At 34.4% G+C, this 18,972-nt stretch overlaps 1 protein-coding gene across 1 annotated transcript; it reads left to right on the forward strand.

The window, feature by feature from the left end:
- Positions 1-8,473: 8,473 nt before the first annotated feature.
- On the forward strand, positions 8,474-10,988 carry LOC107878175 (glycine-rich RNA-binding protein 4, mitochondrial). Its single transcript, XM_016725092.2, has 4 exons — positions 8,474-8,724; positions 8,823-8,891; positions 10,395-10,501; positions 10,585-10,988. Exons 1-4 carry the CDS (start codon positions 8,598-8,600, stop codon positions 10,696-10,698), a joined length of 417 nt encoding a protein of 138 aa, XP_016580578.1. The 5' UTR covers positions 8,474-8,597; the 3' UTR covers positions 10,699-10,988.
- Positions 10,989-18,972: the final 7,984 nt, after the last annotated feature.

Below are 18,972 nucleotides of genomic sequence, written 5' to 3' on the forward strand. Positions count from 1 at the left end.
AGTAATTAAAAAAGTCACCAGTTTGAATGTAATTAATAAATGGAGGTGAACAAACAGTCTCGCCTTTTTGCTTAACTCGTTCAATTCAATCCTCTATAAATGGTCCCTCCTTACTCGTTCATTCTACTACACTCTATTTATTTCTTGCATCTTATCTTTCATATTACACCTTCAATCACTTTTTCTTCAAAGACCAGATACCAAATTTTCCTGACTCAGGTAAGCTTTTTCTTATTTTTTGTGTAAATATACTCAATTGGTAGTATACATTGAATTACATTCGAACTCTTTTTTTCACTTGTGTTTTTACTTTTTTTTGTCAATTCATGCGTGTTCTAGATATGGTTGATCATGTTTGGGATGTTGTTTTTCTACGAGATGCCGTGCAAAACTTCGGAGACAAGGTCATAACCTGCAATGAGAGTTGGGCGCCGTGAGAGCAAGGATGCTCCAAGAAATTCGCAGGTTGAGGAGGGCCCTGCTACAGCCGGTTGACGATTGGCCGACTGACAATAATAATAATGATGACGATGATAATAATAATAATAAATAATAATAATAATTAGGTTATGTTTTTTCTTTTAGCGTGTGTATTTTTATTTTTATTTATATTCCAACAACCTACCTAATGTATTTTATTTTTTTTAATGAAAAATTTGTGTTTCTGTCTATTTCTTCTTCTTAGCAAACATGTCAATAATTGGACGTAAGGAACAATTTTGAATCCAGTAGAAATAACAAGAGTTTTGAAATATATTGGTTATTTGTTGGGTTTATGGCAGAAGTTGTTTTGTGTTGTTCCAAACAGATTACTCATCTGTTGCAACAGATAACTAGTCTGTTGCAATAGAAAACTAGCCTGATGCAACAGATAATTAGTCTGTTGCAACAGATAACTCGTCTATTGCAACAGATGACCCATCTGTTCAATTCATGTTACGAGCATTATATAGAACCCGTTCATGAATCCAACATATGAGTCTTCTGTTGCAATAGATTACTCATCTGTTGCAACAGATGAGTGATCTATTTAAACAGATGACTCTTATGTTGGATTCATGAACGGGTTCTATCCATTGTTAAAAAACAGCAATAGCGGTGTAACCAGATGACAAATTCAACCAAAAATCATAATTTTACTTACCAAAGTCACTTATAAAGTAATGTCAAAGTGATGTGCGAAACAAAATTTAACCTAAAAAATTATTCAAGTAGCAGCAGTAGCAGTAAAAACAAAAACAATGATCGGCAAGAAGAAGATGAAGTGGATAATGAAGTGGAAGATGATCATAATGAAGTTGAAGATAATGATAATAAAGCAGAAGAAGATGAATAAAACAGCAACAACAATGAACAACAAAAATCGTGATGAGAGAGAAAACAACAATGGATGAGAAGAGAGAGAAACACATTTTTTTCCTCCGTTTTCTGTTACATTAACTAACAGTTGGATCAAAGTATAAATTTAAAAATTTGTGGGTTATTTTCAAACTTTTCTAACTTTCTTAATCCATAATAAAATAATTGTCACCTCCGTTTAATTATTAAGACTTGAGTCATCTACACCTTATTTTCAAACTCTTTTGTCACTTTTAACTAAATGCTCCAAGTATGATAAAGGGTATATACATATCATTTATCACAGTTTGAGTTATATTTTTTTTTATTTTAATGTTTTTATCCCAAATAATTAGCTCAAACTCACTATTCGACCTAAGAGTCTGAAATCAAAATGTGCCCTCATTTTAAAAAAATTATCAATTTACGTCATAAAAGTAGAAAGTGACATAAATAGGCTTTGTGCACTTATTTAGTGCACAATATATTTTTTAAACGGACAAATAATAAAAATGTTAGGCAGCAGTGAATAGTGGATAGTGTACTTTTTGTGCACTATTCGTTTTTTTCAGATAGTGCACAAAAAAGTGCACTATTAATTATTTTTCTATGAATAGTGGAAGGTGCACACTTTTTATGCACTATCTGGAAAAATGAATAGTGCACAAAAAAGTGCACTATCCACCTATCTTTTTGTGAATAGTGAAAAATGTTATTTTTTGTGCACGATCCTTTTTTTATTCACACAGTGCTCACTTAATTATCTTTTTATGAATAGTGGAAAGTGTATTTTTTTTATACACTATTCATTTTTATTCACATAGTGCACAAAAATAGTGCATTATTAATTATTTTTTTTGTAAATAGTTGAAAGTGCACATTTTTATACTATACATTTTTCTTCCACATAATGCACAAAAATAGTGCATTATTAATTATTTTTTTATAACGCATCAATGTCATAACTAGACACCAAATAATAATTTTGACATCTTCAATGACATGCTCTAGATCCTTTTAGAATTACCGTCAGATATAAATGAGTAGTGAGCATCACAAGTTAATGACGATCGGCAGTCGTAAACTTCCCAAGCGCGCAACAATTGAACTTCGTATAGCTACATAGCTAGCTACATAGCTTGTCACCTATTTGTTAAAAAAAAAATTGGGCTGGAAACTTGTATTTACAATATGGCTTACATACATAATCATTTTTGTGAAAAATAATCAGTTAATTTAGAAATCAATTTCCATCCCTTTCATCTATTTGACAAAGACTTTGACTATTTTCATACCCAATATAGACATATGTAGCCTTCTTCTACCACGAATCATGTCAATTGACTTGACACAATTTATCCCACTTTTCACTCATCCAATGAATAATGCATAAAATTAATGTCTTTTATGAAAAATAATTAATAGTGCATTATTTTTGTATATTATATGAAAAAAATAAATAGTAAACTAAAAAAGTGCACCTTTTAACTATTCACAAAAAGATAATTAATACTAATGCATTATTTTTGTGCAATATGTTGATAAAAAATGAATAGTGCACAAAAAAGTGCATTTTTCATTATTCACAAAAAGATACTCTCTCCGTTTCATATTAGTTGACCTCTATTGACTCGGTACACCTATTAAGAAAATATTAATTAGGGGATTATTTTACCAAATTAACCTTATTAATTATGCTTTGAAAATATAAATTTGAGTAAATACATTTTGTTTAGTCATTTAATATTAAGGGTAATATTGGAAGAACATAATAAAATCCTTTTGATTTCGTCAAAGGGACAATTAAACTGAAACAAATATTTTTAATAAAAGGGTCAACTAAAACGAAATGGAGGGAGTAATTAATAGTGCGCGTTTTTTGTGCACTATGTAGATAAAAAAAGAATAGTGCACAAAAAAGTACATTTTTCACTATTCACAAAAAGATAGTGGATAGTGCACTTTTTTACCACCGTTATTTATTAATAGTGCACTTTTTTATGCACTATCTGAACAAAAAATGAATAGTGCACAAAAAAGTGCACTATCCACAGCTTTGTCCCGTTAAAGAAAAAACATTATGCACTAAATAAGTGTACAAAGTCAATTTATGTCACTTTCTACTTTCATGACATAGATTGGTCATTTTTTAAAATGGGCATATTTTAGTTTCGGACTCTCAACCCAATCCAATTAAAATTCAAGAGACGCCTATCTAATAGACACATTTTTTTCACTTCTAAAATGATGTACACACACAATACAGTAACACCCACTACTATCAATATAAAAAAAAAAAAAAACTCATAACACCCAAAACAACACAAAATAAATTAAACCCCTTACGTGTATCAAGTTCTAGTGAAATTTCGTTCAAAAAACACTACCCATACTGGTCAACACCACAGGTTAACACTGAGCCACCGTCTTCGTCAAATCGAAAATACCCCACCGCGAATCATTGCCTCACCCCTAGCTCTGGCCACCTTCGACCTAATCTCCACTCTATCTAACTAGTAAACACCAACTAGCAACAACGGTCAATTACTATAATTTAATTGGGGTTCACGTTTAAGAGAAAAACGGATGAAGTATCGAGTTTGAAATAAAAAATAAAGGTTGAGTCAAGTTGATTTAAAATCTAATTCGATGGGTTTATTGAATCGTGTAATCGGGTTGAATTAATTATTTGAGATTAAAAAATTTAAATAGAAAAAAAAATATACCCAGAACTATGATAAATGATACATATGTAGCCTCCATCATACTTTGAGTACACATATGTCTCTGTCGTTAGTGTGAGGGGCATATACATATCATTTCATTAATGGTAGATGCATATGTGTACCTAAAGTAAGACGAAGAATACGTACATACCATTTATCACAGTTCGGGGTAGAGGTGCCAAAATAAATTCAAATTGAGTTGCCCGTCCAACTTACTCAATATTTAATGGGTTGGGTTTAAGATAATTTACTATTTGATAAATCTCAACTCATTAAGTCCCAAACAACTTTTAAATTGGGTTCAAATGAGTCCAATTCAATCTCCATTTCAACTCGTTTAATAGAAAAATAATTTTTTTTTAATAAAAGTAGGAAAATAAATGACAATTGTCATCCTACTATCAAAATCACTCACCTCACCCTAATCCTAACACACCCCTAGCTTACCTTATCCCCATCTCGCCTCCTTTAAATAAATTAATTTTATTTCTTAAAACTTCTTATAAATTTTTTTTCTTACCCCCACCCCACCTTATCCCCCATCTGCTTCCTACCCCCCATCCCCCACCCAACAAAATTAATTTTTTAATTTTTTTAAAAAAATTAAAAATCTTTTCTTACCCCACAATCAAAACTCTACCTTCCCATCTTCCCCTCCCTCCTATCACTCCCCAAAAAATTAATGTTTTTAAAGATATCTTTTACACAACAATAACAACAACAATAACAAACCCAGTACATTCCCACCTAGTAGAGGCTGGGGAGGGTAGAATATACGCAGTCTATACCACTACCTCTAGAGAAGTAGAGAGGCTATTTCCGATAGACCCCCAGCTCAAGACACAGGACAATATACAAAGATATTCAAAGCATGAAACATGATAAAACTAACATAGATACAACATCCACAAAAATAATGTACATTATCAAACAAAAGACACCAAAACCCTCCAAACTATGGACTACGATTCATCCCTTCACCTTATCCCTCTATCCTAGTATTTTTTCTCCAAACCTTCCTATCCAGGGTCATTTCCTCAGTGAGATGTAACTGCTCCATGTCATGTCTAATCACTTCTCTTCAGTATTTCTTCTGTCTACCCCTACCTCGCTTAAAACCATCTAACGCTAGTCTCTCGCACCTACGAACTGGGGTATCCGTGCCCCTCCTCATCACATGACCAAACCATCTCAACCTCACTTCTCATATTTTTTCCTCCACCGATACCACTCTCACCTTCTCCCGAATAATCTCATTCCTAACCCTGTCAGTCCTTGTAAGACCACACATCCAATGCAATATCCTTGTTTCCACCACCTTCACCTTTTGGATGTGGGAAATCTTAACTGGCCAACACTCCGCTCCATACAACATAGCCGGCCAGACTGCAACTCTATAGAATTTGACTTTAAGCTTGGGAGGCACCTTCTTATCGCATAAAATCCCCGAAAGCGAGCCTCCATTTCATCCAACCTACCCCAATACGGTGCGAGACATCCTCATCAATCTCTCCATTTCCCTGGTCGTAGACCCAAGATACTTAAAACTATCCCTCTTGCAAACTGCCTAAGAGTCCAACTTCACCATCACCTCCTCCTCTTGCTTCGAGTCTCTAAACTTGCACTCCAAATAATCCATCTTAGTCCTACTCAATATGAAACCTTTAGACTACAGAGTTTGTCTCCAAATCCTCCAGCTTATCATTAACACCTTGTCGCGACTCATCAATCAAAACTATATCATCCGCAAAAAGCATACACCAGGACACCTGGACTTGTATACTCCGTGTCAACACATTCATCACCATGGCAAATAAGAACGGACTAAGAGCTGATCCCTGATACAACCCTGCCAAGATCGGAAAGTGCTCAGAATCTCCTTCTACCGTCCTTACTCGAGTTTTCGCCCCCTCATACATATCCTTAATCGCTCTAATGTACGCCACTAGAACCCTCCTCGCCTCCAAGCATCATCAAAGAACCTCCCTAGGGACCTTGTCATACGCCTTTTCTAAGTCAATAAACACCATATGAAGATCCCTTTTTCTCTCTCTATACTGCTCTACTAGTCTTCGTAATAGGTGAATTGCCTCAGTCGTCGAGCGACCAGACATAAATTCAAATTGATTCTCCGAAATAGACACAATATTTCTTAACCTCCGCTCCACCATCCTCTTCAAAATCTTCATCGTGTGACTCAACAACTTAATACCCCGATAGTTGTTGCAACTCTAAATGTCACCCTTGTTCTTATATAATGGAATCATCGTGCTCCATCTCCACGCCTCAGGCATCTTTACGGACTTGAAAATGTTGTTAAACAGGTTGGTCAGTACCTCACCCCAGCCACGCTAGAAAACTTTCAAAAATCCACCAAAATCTCATCGGGCCTCATCGCCCTACTCCTTTGCATCTTGCGAATAGCCTCGCTGACCTTCTCTACTTTAAAATACCGACAATAGCCGAAATCGCGACACTCCCCGGTGTGCTCCAACTCTCCTAGCACAACATCTCTGTCCCCCTTGTCATTCAAGAGCTTATGAAAATACGACTGGCATCTTTTTTTAATGAGGGTGTCCTCTACTAATACTGTGTCATCTTCTCCCTTAATGCACGTCACTTGATCCAAATCCCGACCCTTTCACTCCCCAGCTTTGGCAAGCCTAAACAACCTCTTTTCCCCGCCTTTTTCCTCTAACCCCTTATACAAACTCTCAAAAGTTGTAGTTTTCGCATCTGTAACTGCTAACTTAGCCTCCTTCTTAGCTAACTTATATTCCTCCCTACTAACCCATTTTCCTCTTCATCCTTACTCTCCACCAACTTAACATAAGCCATCTTCTTCGTCTCCACCTTCTTTTTAACATCTTCATTCCACTACCAATCCCCTCGATACCAGCCCGACCAGTCCCTCGAGACACCCAACACCTCTTTAGCTGACTCTTTTATGCATCCCGCAACCCTATGTCACATACTATCCATGTCTCCGCTACCTCCCAAACCCCCATCCTTTCCAACTTCGCCCCTATCTCCAAGGTACTAGCTGGAGTCAGTCCACCCTACCTAATTCTAGGATTGCTCTCCTCACCCCGTCTCTTCTTGCCCTTCTTGATACCCAAGTCCATCACTAGAAATCTATGTTGGGTCGTAAGATTCTCACTCGGGATAACCTTACAATCCTTACACATTGCTCTATCCTCCTTCCTAAGTAGCAAAAAGTCAATTTGAATCTTGGCTAGCCTACTACGAAAAGTAACCAAATGCTCCCCCTTCTTCGGAAAGCTGGAATTCACTACCACTAACCCAAAGGCCCTCGCAAAATCTAAAAGAGTAGCCCCCTCAACATTCCTATCCTCGAACCCAAAACCTCAATGCACATCATCATAACCCATCCGCAAAGACCCGATGTGCCCATTAAAATCCCTCATATGAAAATCTTTTAAAATGAATAAATCTTATCCCACCCCATCTTTCCCTACCCCTGCAACCTTTTCCTCAATTTTTTCTTAAAATTAAATTTCTCTTTTTTATGTAAAAAAAATCTTACCTCAACCCCCATCAACTTCTGCCCCCTTCCTCCCCCGCTATCAAATTTTCATTTTTTTAAAAAATAATTTTTACCCCAACCCTATAATCCCATATCCCCCTTCCCCCTTGGCATACCTTTCTCTCAAAAAATTGCTTTTTTTTTTAAAAAAAATAATTTATTTTTTTAAAAAAATCTTAACTCAACCACTATCCTAAACTCCTCCTCCTACACCTAATCCCCTACCCTACACCCCTCTCAAATAAATATTTTTTTATTTTATAAAAAATTAAATTTTAAAATGTATTCTTATTCCACAACCACTTTCTATCCACCCACTTAACTTCTCAATCTCATTCAAATTTATTTTCTTGAGTTGAGTTTACAAAGTGTAAATATTCATATATTAATATTTTTTAGACTAAGTGAGTCACATTGAGCGGGTTGGGATCCAATTTAATTTTTGATCCATTTTAATATAGTTCATTTCAATTCAAAGTATATTTAATTAAAATTACACAAATACACAACTTATGTTTTCAATATTACAAAAAATTCCAACTCTCTAAACATATTACAAAAATTCCAACATATACACAAAATGCTACGTATATGTCGGTTATGTTATGTACATTAATAGGGAAAGAGAGTAAAGTAATTAAAAAATAGAAGAGAGTGTAATTACTTTCAAAAGAATTGATATTTATATTATTTAATGAGTCATGACCCAACCTAATATTCAATTCAATTTGGAGCATGTTTATTCTTTTTTTTTTTTTTATTCATTATCATAATAAAATACTTTATAATAATACAAATATATTTTAAATCACAATTTTTTTATTTTTTTTTTTCTAAATTCTGTATCAAATCGATCTAATCACATAAATATTACTCCTGCCACATAAAATGAAACAGTGAGTATGGTGCAGGTTCATATAACAAGAATTTTTGTTTTTTCTAAAAAAAATCTTTTTATGTAATTTTCACGTTGGCGTGAAGTAAAAATGAAGGGAAGTTTGATAGAGTTGTCGAGAAGAGTTTTGCGACCCCCAAATATCCTGAATGGGCGATTATATTGCTCTTTTCCTTCACCATCTTCTCTCCCTCCCAATAACAAGCTCTTCGTCGCTGGTAACTTTACTCTGAGATTTCAATTTGTCTTGGTTACATCTATTTACGTGATTTAACGGGTTATATATCAGTTCATCATATTGTGGGGGTACTTGCAGGTTTGTCATGGTCTGTAGATGAGAAGTCGCTGAACGACGCATTCTCTTCTTTCGGGCAAGTAACAGAAGGTAGACAAATTCCCAAAGATTTAAATAATGGTTTAAATTACAGTATAAGGTCTGTTCAGAAACAAGGTATATTTATGTTGCATTACATCTTTTTGATAAAATGCCCCGATGAGTTAGATCAATTCTTTGCTAGTAATTTGCTGGAGATAAAATTGTAGTGAAATTTATTGGTTAAAGGAAATTGAAAATCAAATTGTGTGTGTAAAAGATTTGAACTTCAACTCAAAATCCCTGGCTGTTGGTGGCATGGTTAAAGAACTACCGGATATAATTTGTTAAGGTACTTTCTACCTCTGAGACTTACGGGGTTATTACTAAATTATGTTGGGATTGTAGTCCTGTACTAATTTATCCCATCTATAAAGTATAAACTAGTCGCAAGTTGGATGGGATAAAGTAATCCCAGTTTGGCTGGGATGAGGTGGGTTTTCGAAGGATTAATAAGCCCGGTATAAAATTTATACCGTGTTTGGTTGACTGTACAAATTTATTCAACCGAGTGCTGTATAAATCGTTTGCCAGGCTATATATATCTCACCTTATCCTGCATGCCAAACGACCCCTAAAGGTGGTTCACTTATTTTAATAGACTAACAGCAAGTGTCTGTATTACTGAGGGCATGAAGGAGCTAGGTACCACCAATATGTAGAAAGCTGTGGATGTCATTACTTGGTGGTCATCTTATAAAAGAATAAACACATGATATAATTCAATGAAGCTTAGAATAATTGTTGAGAAATCATTGTATATAATTATAGAATAAGAGAGTTAGCAGTGATTTTGAACAGAGTATACCTTAAAGGTTCAGGGCAAGAAAATCTTTTGCAGGCAACACATGGATCTTATATGGAACTAAAATGAAACTCTCTAGAGCATGGCAAACCGAAAAAGTAAATGATATGGTTAGTGGTTTCCACATCATTCAAACACATGAGGCAGTCATGGACAAGAAATTTTCTTTGTCGTCCACTGAGTTTCTTTTCTTGAATTGCCTTTCCATGTTGCCTCTACATCAGAGTTTTTAGAGATTATTCAATTGGTAAGGACTCATTCTGGGATTAGTAGGAACTAACACCACGTAGCCCATTTTGTGATGATACTGCTGATTAACCTTCTATGCCTTTACCCTTAGCTTACTAGAGAGAAAATTGCCCAGCTCATCGATAAATCATGTGCAATCGTGAGAGTGTTTTCCAAAGTAAGTATGTTAATCACCCCTGATTCTGCTTCACTCAAGTACACTGGAAGAATCAGCCTAAGAGTTGAGAGAAACACTACCTAGGGTGAAGTAGGTTTATGACAGAATTCTTAATGGTTGAGTACCACATTGTTTAAAAGAGAAGCCACTAAGTCTTTTCAACAATTAGGCAGTGATATTGTCTTGCGTGATACTGTTGATTGTCAAGATTCTCATTTTTGTTTCTTTTTGTAACATACATGTACGTTCCCACTATTTCTTCACTGAAGTGAAATTTCATGAATTTCTGGATTTCTATGTCTAGTAAGGATAATGTACGATAAAGAAACTGGCCGATCAAGGGGCTTTGGATTTGTTTACTTCTCAAAAGACGAAGAGGCCATCTGTGCAAAAGATGCCATGGATGGAAAGGTGATCTGACAACTATATACTGTCGATATTTTGGATTCGTCAGAATTGCACGAAACTTGCAGTTGACATTATTTTTCTTTCAGGCACTTTTAGGTCGTCCATTGAGGGTAAGCTTTGCCCTTGAAAAGGTTCGTGGTGCACCTGTTGTTGTTCCTCGACTTACAGGCACTGGAAATGTCGATAATAAGACTCGTTGACTTTTGTTTGCGGTAGTGCCCCTGGCCTTGAGGAGTGGTTTTCTGCAGCATTTTTTCAGTTAAGTGAACGTACCATGTGATTACTGGATGAATTACCTCTATGAGCGCTTAATAAAGGAGTTTATTATGTGTGGGAATTGACATTATGTTGATTTGAGTTGTACGCACTTGCTATACATACCGAAATACAATTGAAATCTTATGCCGCAACCAGGAAATTGTTGCAGCTCTCTTCGTGTACCCTCGTTTGGTTGCTTCAGAGAATTAGTTATGCAAATTCAGTTATTCCATTTCTATATTGTATATAATACACAGATTCTCTTATAACTCATATATGCATTAATTATGCAATATTGTATAGTGACAACCAAATACCGAATTTATGTGCTGAATTCTGTAAGAATTACTAATATAGGAAGGAAGATACACATAACTAACTTGGAGTTGGGAGCTGAGAGGGACAATATTTCAAGCCTAGGAGTCAAAATGGATTAAAAAAAATTTATTATATAACAAAACAGACAGTTCGCACAAAAATGGGCCAACTACAATCTAGCACGGTTAACTCTGTAGACAAACGTTTGCTGCAAGTGCAAAAAAAAATATTAAGGAGGTTTGTCCAAAAACGCGAGCCGCGTTTTGATAATTTTTTTAGTTTGTCCATTTGTGGGCAAATTACTTTTATTCGAGGGAACTATGCTTCTTTTAGTGAGAGATTTGACTAATAATTACTCACAATGTTAATATTCCTGAGAGATTCTTACTTATTCAGTAAATATTTTGTCACTTCAACTTTTTAGAAGTGGTACAATTTTTCCATTAATAAATGTGTTATTCACTTCATTTTATCTCATCATTCACGAGCATCGTTCATTATTCACAGAGCATTTTCTTTTTAACAAATGGTTGTTTGTTTAAATTTCTTATAAGGATAAAAATAATGAGTGACAACGTTACGGTTAGGTTATTTTGGGTGGAGAAGTTTTGTATGATAATGGTTCGGTTAGATATTGTCTTCCAGCGAAAATGGTTTAAGTGTTTCTAATGACGCTCAAATGCGATTGTCTTGTACGTCTTTTCGGGGTAAAATGAAGGTATATCATTCCGAACTTTCTATTCTTATCACCGGTGATATTCCATATCAATTACGGGTAACGGTCACATAATTTTTGAGGAGATTCGAATTTGGAATGATAACTCTTTATCAGCCTTTCTTCGAAATCCTAAGATTTTTCGCAACCAAATACGTTTTGCAACACTTGATATGTATACCAAAACTCAAAGAACTATTCAGTATGAAGAATCATCTGATAAATGAATTTGATATTCGAAATAATACATGGTTTACTAGTTTCAATGTTGGTTGACCAAACAATTCTACTCAACTACAAATAATAGCAGGGGTTGATAGACAAAATGACGGTTTGCCTTCGCTAAATCAACACGATATACATCGAAGTTCTCAAAATTGTGAGTTTGGAGAATCAAACAATCAAGAACCGACTAACTTATATTGTCACACTCCAGTTGAATCAACGGATAGGTAAAGACATTATATATATATTTTTATTTTTTAAGGATCATTATAACATGTTTGAATTATAAAAATTATAATTCTGTTACTTTTAGGTGTAGCACATTCCTTGACAATCCTACATTGACTTAATTCACAGAAACAGTGAACAATAATGAGCTAACTAATGATGTAGTTGATCTTGAGTCGAATAGAGATAGTTTAGATGATGATGATCAAATGTCGGATGATGATGAAAATTCAGATACCACTATTCCCTCAACGATGGTAGTATTATTTATCATCCTAACGCTATTTCATATTTGGATCACACAGAAGAAGACCCAAATGATTTTGCATGTTTTAAAGATAATGATTTTGTTCGGACTGCACTATAAAATTTCAAAAATCCTAAATATCTCATGTCAGGTAAGATATTCGAGTAATAATATGTGTATGTATTTTGTTTTGCAATTTTAGCTATTATCGTTTGATAATATTTTATATATTTATATAGGTCTGATATTTCAAAATAAGAAGAAAACACAAGATGCCCTAATAGGATATTGCATCACAATGAAGAAAGAATACATTTGTGATCGACTCAAAGCAAAAAATTAAACGATGACTTGCAAGTGGAATAAAATGAATTGCAAATAATGGTTTGTTTAAAGAGCTTCCAAGTGGCTGAAAAAATGTTCGAAAAGCACACTTGTTTAACGGATGATTATAAAGAGGAACATTGTAATTTAGTAGCAACATAATTGCTGCTTTATTGATTCCATCGATTATGGCCGATGCAATAGGAAATAATTCTGAAATTAAAGTTTAATTATACTCCAAATTATAGGAAGCTCAAAAAGCTCGTACAACTTTTGTAATGATGTATGGTGATTTTGAAGGTTCTTTCAAGACATTGCCTCATTACATGACTGTCCCATGACATTTTAATTCGGAAACTGTTGTTGAGTGGGAGTACGATTCAACTACAATGGAAGGTAAGCAAATTTTCAAATTTGTCTTTTGGACTTTTAAATCAAGTATTGATGTGTTTAAAAGTTGTAGCTCTGTCATCTCAATAGATGACACTCATATCAATAGTAAGTATGATACTAAATTGCTAATTCTATTGGAATTGATGCGAATGACAATATTTTTCCACTTGCATATGCTGTTGTTGCATGCGAGAGCTTTGAGTCATGGACATAATTTATTACGTTATTGTGGGGGTACGTTATGTGTGATTGGTGGGGTATTAGACTTATTTCTGACTGTCATCTAGGTATGCTATAGTGTATCCAATGACGTGTGGTTACAACCATCCTCCACATATCATAGATTTTATGTCCGACATCTGCAAGTCAACTTTAATAAAAAAATTCTTGAACAGTGACCTTGAGAAGTTAATATGGTTGGCGGCTACAAAGCACCAAGAGAATAAGTTCAAGCAGCGTATGAAACAAATTAGATTAATATCACATGTTGCACATGCATGGCTCAATGAACATCCTCTTGAAAAAGAAACATTGTACAAGGATAATGATTATAGGCGGGAGCCTCTGACAAACAATGTATCTGAGTGATACAATGCTTTATTGAAGAAAGCTCGTGGGTTTCCTGTTACTTTCATGATTAGACTGGCCTTTAAAAATGTTGTTGATCGATTTTGTAATAGAAGTTGTCTTGCGTAATTGTTATTGAAAACAAGCATTGTCCGCTCAATGTTAAAACAAAATTTCTAGAATATTTGAAATGAGCAAAGATGCATACAGACAAGATGCTACAATACCATCAGTTGCATTTTTGAGGTTTTAACATTTCCACGTAATGGCAAGGGTAAAAATGTTCGCATAGTCACTATCGAAGGACGAAAATGTTCTTGTAGAAAATGAAGAAATTATCATACGCCATATTCACATGCCATAAAAATTTATTATATTCATGGCATTGACCCAAAGTCCCTTGTTGCTAAGTACTACAGTTCAAATTATTACAAGTGAACTTACTCGGGCATGTTCTCTCCATTGGGTGTGGAGAGATCTTGGCCACCTTCTTCATTCAATATTGTGAAAAATGAAGAAATTATCATATGCCAGGTTCACATGCTATATAAATTTGTTATATTCGTGGCATTAACCCAAAGTCCTTGTTGCTAAGTACTACAATTTAAATTATTACAAAAGAACTTACTTGGGCATATTCTCTCCATTGGGTGGGGAGAGATCTTGGCCACCTTCTTCATTCAATTTAATTGAAAATACTTAATATCTGAGAACTTTTGAAGTTAACAATACTAAATGTCTTAAAAGTGATATGAACATTGCTCCAGGCCGCATGACACAAAAATATGATTTATGTAGGGAAATCGGCCATAAGAGGGGATCATTGTCCCCATCGGCCTTAGTAATTTTTTTCTAACATTCAACAACAACAACCACAACATACCCAATATATTCCAACCAAGTGATGTTTGGGGATGGTAAGTGTACGCAGTTCATACTACTACCTCATATATGAGATAAAAAGGTTGCTTCCGATAGATCCCCAACTCAAAATAAAACAATGTAGACAAGGAATAGTAGAAGAACAAGATATAATATAATTCAACATATCCAATAATACCAAAAAATTAGATACACCAAGTAATACAACAAAAGATACAACATCCTACACTCATACTAACCTTCTACCCTAATTTCCCTCCTCCACAACTTCCTAATATTATTCTTGTATAATCATGTTGTTTTATTTTATATTAAATAAATACATTTTGTAGTATGATTGATTCATCTTAAGAGAATATTGTTTGATAGTTTTACAAGCATTCTTATTTGCAGCTTATTGTCTGATAAACTATTTAAAGTACACATAGTCTTAAAGTACTTTTTATGAAGTTTTTGAATATCTAAAATTTTAATTCAAAAAAAAATTAGTACAATCTAATTTAGCTTTAAAATTTAGTGAGACAAACTTATGAAAAATGAGAGGAACAATTGAAAACAGACGCAATAAGTAATTAATATACACTTTTGCAGATTCACATTTACATGAGAATAGTAATCTCAAGATTCTAAAGTTAAATTTTGTTACTTTTTCCACTATAAAATTCTAAAGTGAATTTTTATGACATAAAGCTTATCAATGACAAATACAAAGAGTAATCGTAAAATTCTAAAGTTTAAAAAAAGCTGGGAAGATACTATGAATAGTAACATACATGTGAACCTTTTATGACAATTACTTATCCTTATGTGAGAGAACTTTTATGATTTTTTTTTGAAATTAAACATTTCTTTATGATGTTTGATAAATTAGAGATTACTTATTTAAGATCTCTTTTTTAGCATGTTCTTCAACACTCTGTGACAAAAAGACACTAGCTTTTAGATATAATCCTACACTTCTATTATGTCCATTCAAGTAGTTGTAGAGCAAATTCTACGGGTTATTTATATCAAAAATCTAATAAAAATATCAAATTTGGTATGAGCTATTCTAACGACCCAAGACTATCCCCTAGTCGTCACACGGTGCTTAGAACCACAAGTGATCTCAAGCTAACCCATGAAATGGTATAATGTTAAGCAACTGAATTATAATACATTCAATAACAGGTTCTGTTGTGCAAAAATATAATCATACTGAAAATTTGAAATAGTATGTAACTGATAAAGTTTTATAATTTGATAAATCTGAGGAAAGAACTGAATTTACATGACTGACTCTGACTGACATCTATGAAGCCTCTACTATACTGACTATAAGTAGCTGGGACATGCCTCCAACTACCACTAATCAATACACATGGAAAACAAATTAACTGTACATGAACTAAAACTGTCTGGAGTTCCCAAAACAAGAGAACTCATCACCTGCTAGCTGGAAACTGCAACTGTCTGATCATGATGTGCGGGCTACAAATTATACCTACATTATGAAACAATGTAGCCACACAAACGTATATGTGGATTTGTACTTCTAGAATGTACTGAGTATACAGGGGTGAATGCAATAAGTAAAACTGGTTTCATACGTAATCTTAAAATATGCAAGCTAAGTGTAAGTAGACTCACCAATAGGCTGGAATAAACTAAACAATGAAATGTCTTAAAGCTTGAGTGACAAACATACTCTGATAAAATGGTGAATCTCTACACTTAGTTTCTGTAAAACTTTACTTTAATGATATAAATAGAACTGAAGATGGGATACGGTAAAACATGGATATAGTATGAATGCTGAGTTTAAAACTACGTGATAGAGGCTGACGTAACTCGAGTATCTGAATATACAATCACACAGAGCGCGAATGCATAAACACATAGAACCAAACATAACATCTGCTAAGCTTATTTGATTAACTGAATGACTGATAACTGAATACTGGCCATGTAAGGCTGAACTATACTTAGTTTGAATAATTGAGCTAAAACTGTGGAGTACTATTCTTGTGAGGTAAGGACCATTAAAAAAATGGGATAACTGAGTATGAATGCGTGAAAACTATAATACCTGAGAATGCGAGACTAAGAATGTAACATGATTCTGAAATAGTCTGTAAACTGAAATATTAAAATACTGATAACTAAATAACTGATAACTGCCTGAAACTGAACTCTAAAATGAATACTGAACTGATACTATGGGAGGTATCATCTAACCAACATGCTTCGATCTGAGCTAACCAGGGTCTAACCTGTAATCCTAGTTGGAAGGGTGTCAGTACCGTGCCACGGGTACTAACACTGGTTTTGTGGATCCACTATACTGGTGTCCTGAAGGACCAGGGTATCAAGCCTAACTGACGAGTGACCCCTGAGAGGTAGTCAAGCCTAAATTGATGGGTGAATCCTCATATCCTATTTTGGCTACGTAGTTCTGAAATACAAGGACTGTTACTAACGACTCTGCCTAACTAACGGGGAAGCCGACATCCCTGCATTCGCTCGGTGCTAAATCCTATTCCCAACTGAATGACACTAAAATACTAACTGATGCATTCACTATTAACTGATAACTGATAATCTCAGGTCATGGTATTCTGAAAATAATAGTGCATACGGATTCTAAGAAAATTATTAACCTTAAATTGATACTCGAACTTAAACCAGATTGAGCTAACTTAATTCGACTCACAGTTGACCATATTACTTACTGAATGATATTTCCTATGGTATAACTAAAATCATTCTGTAGATACTGAAAACTAGGTAAACAGCTAAATTTCGAGTATTCATAACCCCCAGGACTAGATAGCAATAACAATACAAACACATGAGAGCATTTGGGACCATAATAAGTAAGCATTATTTAAAGAAACCCATCACTTGGGCATTTCATCAAACACATGGAGATTAATACTTTAACATGGGATAATTCACCAAACACATGGAGATCATGAACTTGGATATGGGAATATCTTAAACATGGGACCGTAGCATGATTACATAACTAAAATCATGAATTGGAGAATTTACATGAACTTCATTTGAAATAGGACATGGATGTTTCATCAAATTATGTATAGATCATAGCTTGAACATAAGAATGCCTTAAACATGAGGAAAAATAGAATTACATGGCAAAATTCATAACTTGGGGATTCAACTTGAAATTGACTTAACATAATATGGGAATTTTATCAAACATGTGGAAGGCATGAATTTAAAACATGGGAATATTGCTAAACATTATGAATTTAGGATCTATCATGGAATTTACTTGAATAAAGTATGGGAAATTCAAATTCATAGCATGAGAAATTTAAAATCTTACATGGAATCATACATGGGTTGAATTAAATTAAAACACCATAACAACATGAAATTCAATCTTTCTTGAACATACAAAATACCATAGTAATGAAAAATTCATTCTTTAATTAAGTAAAAAAGGTTCTTGGACTCCATGGGTGAAGAGGACCCATGGATGAACTCCCACATACCTTAAAAATATTAAATCTTGAAGAAGAAACAAAATCTTGAAAGCTTGATTCTTGATTTTTCTTGAAGAGGATTGATTAGGGTTTGTTCTTAAGAGTAAAATAAGACAATGAGGGCAAATAATGCCCTAATGGAGGCTTAACATCGTGTTATTACGACCTGGGTTGAGGTGGAAAAAGATCCAATTTTCCCTCACCTATTTAAACCAAAAAATTCGTAACCGTAGCCCGATTTTGCACCTTACCGCGATGTGGTACCATCGCGACAGCTTACTGCCTATAACTTTTCGCTCGGGTATCGAATTAAGGCAAAATTGGTATCGTTGGAAAACTAATTCAATCATCTATAATTTGGTGGGCATTGAACTAAAAAATTCCATGTATAGAAAAAGTTATACACATTTAAAGTAGACCTTTGTAGAATCGAATCCCAAACTTTGGACGAATCTAAGGTTCTCAGCTCAACTTGGCTCTAAGTGATTTCTAGAAATATTATTCACCTAATAAGCACTTCAAAAACTAGGATAAAGGTCATAAAACATGCATTTCAAATTATGGATCAAGAACATTGCGGTGGAATTGCATTGAGCTACTGGAATTTGCTATTCAAAGGATGAGTGCGATTTAGGGGCTTGGCGCGAAGCAAGCTTATAGCGTTGAGCCACTAAAAACAGATGAGTGCAATTTTTATCTTGGCGCCATCGCGATGCTTCACTGAAAAAAGATGAGTGCAATTGAGCCTGTCACCGCGACGTAGTGAAATCGCGGTGGACCACTGGAATGCAATTCGAACATGGTTCATACCTCGTCCGAAAATTTG

Source organism: Capsicum annuum, chromosome 7 (assembly GCF_002878395.1).
Source record: "Capsicum annuum cultivar UCD-10X-F1 chromosome 7, UCD10Xv1.1, whole genome shotgun sequence".
NCBI lineage: Eukaryota > Viridiplantae > Streptophyta > Magnoliopsida > Solanales > Solanaceae > Capsicum > Capsicum annuum.

Excerpts from the sequence above, each read along its gene's own strand:
- LOC107878175 (XM_016725092.2), top strand. The coding sequence starts at position 8,598 with ATGAAGGGAAGTTTGATAGAGTTGTCGAGAAGAGTTTTGCGACCCCCA. Across the intron at positions 8,725-8,822 it reads TAACAAGCTCTTCGTCGCTG|GTTTGTCATGGTCTGTAGAT; the intron begins GTAACTTTACTC and ends GGGTACTTGCAG. Across the intron at positions 8,892-10,394 it reads TTTCGGGCAAGTAACAGAAG|TAAGGATAATGTACGATAAA; the intron begins GTAGACAAATTC and ends TTCTATGTCTAG.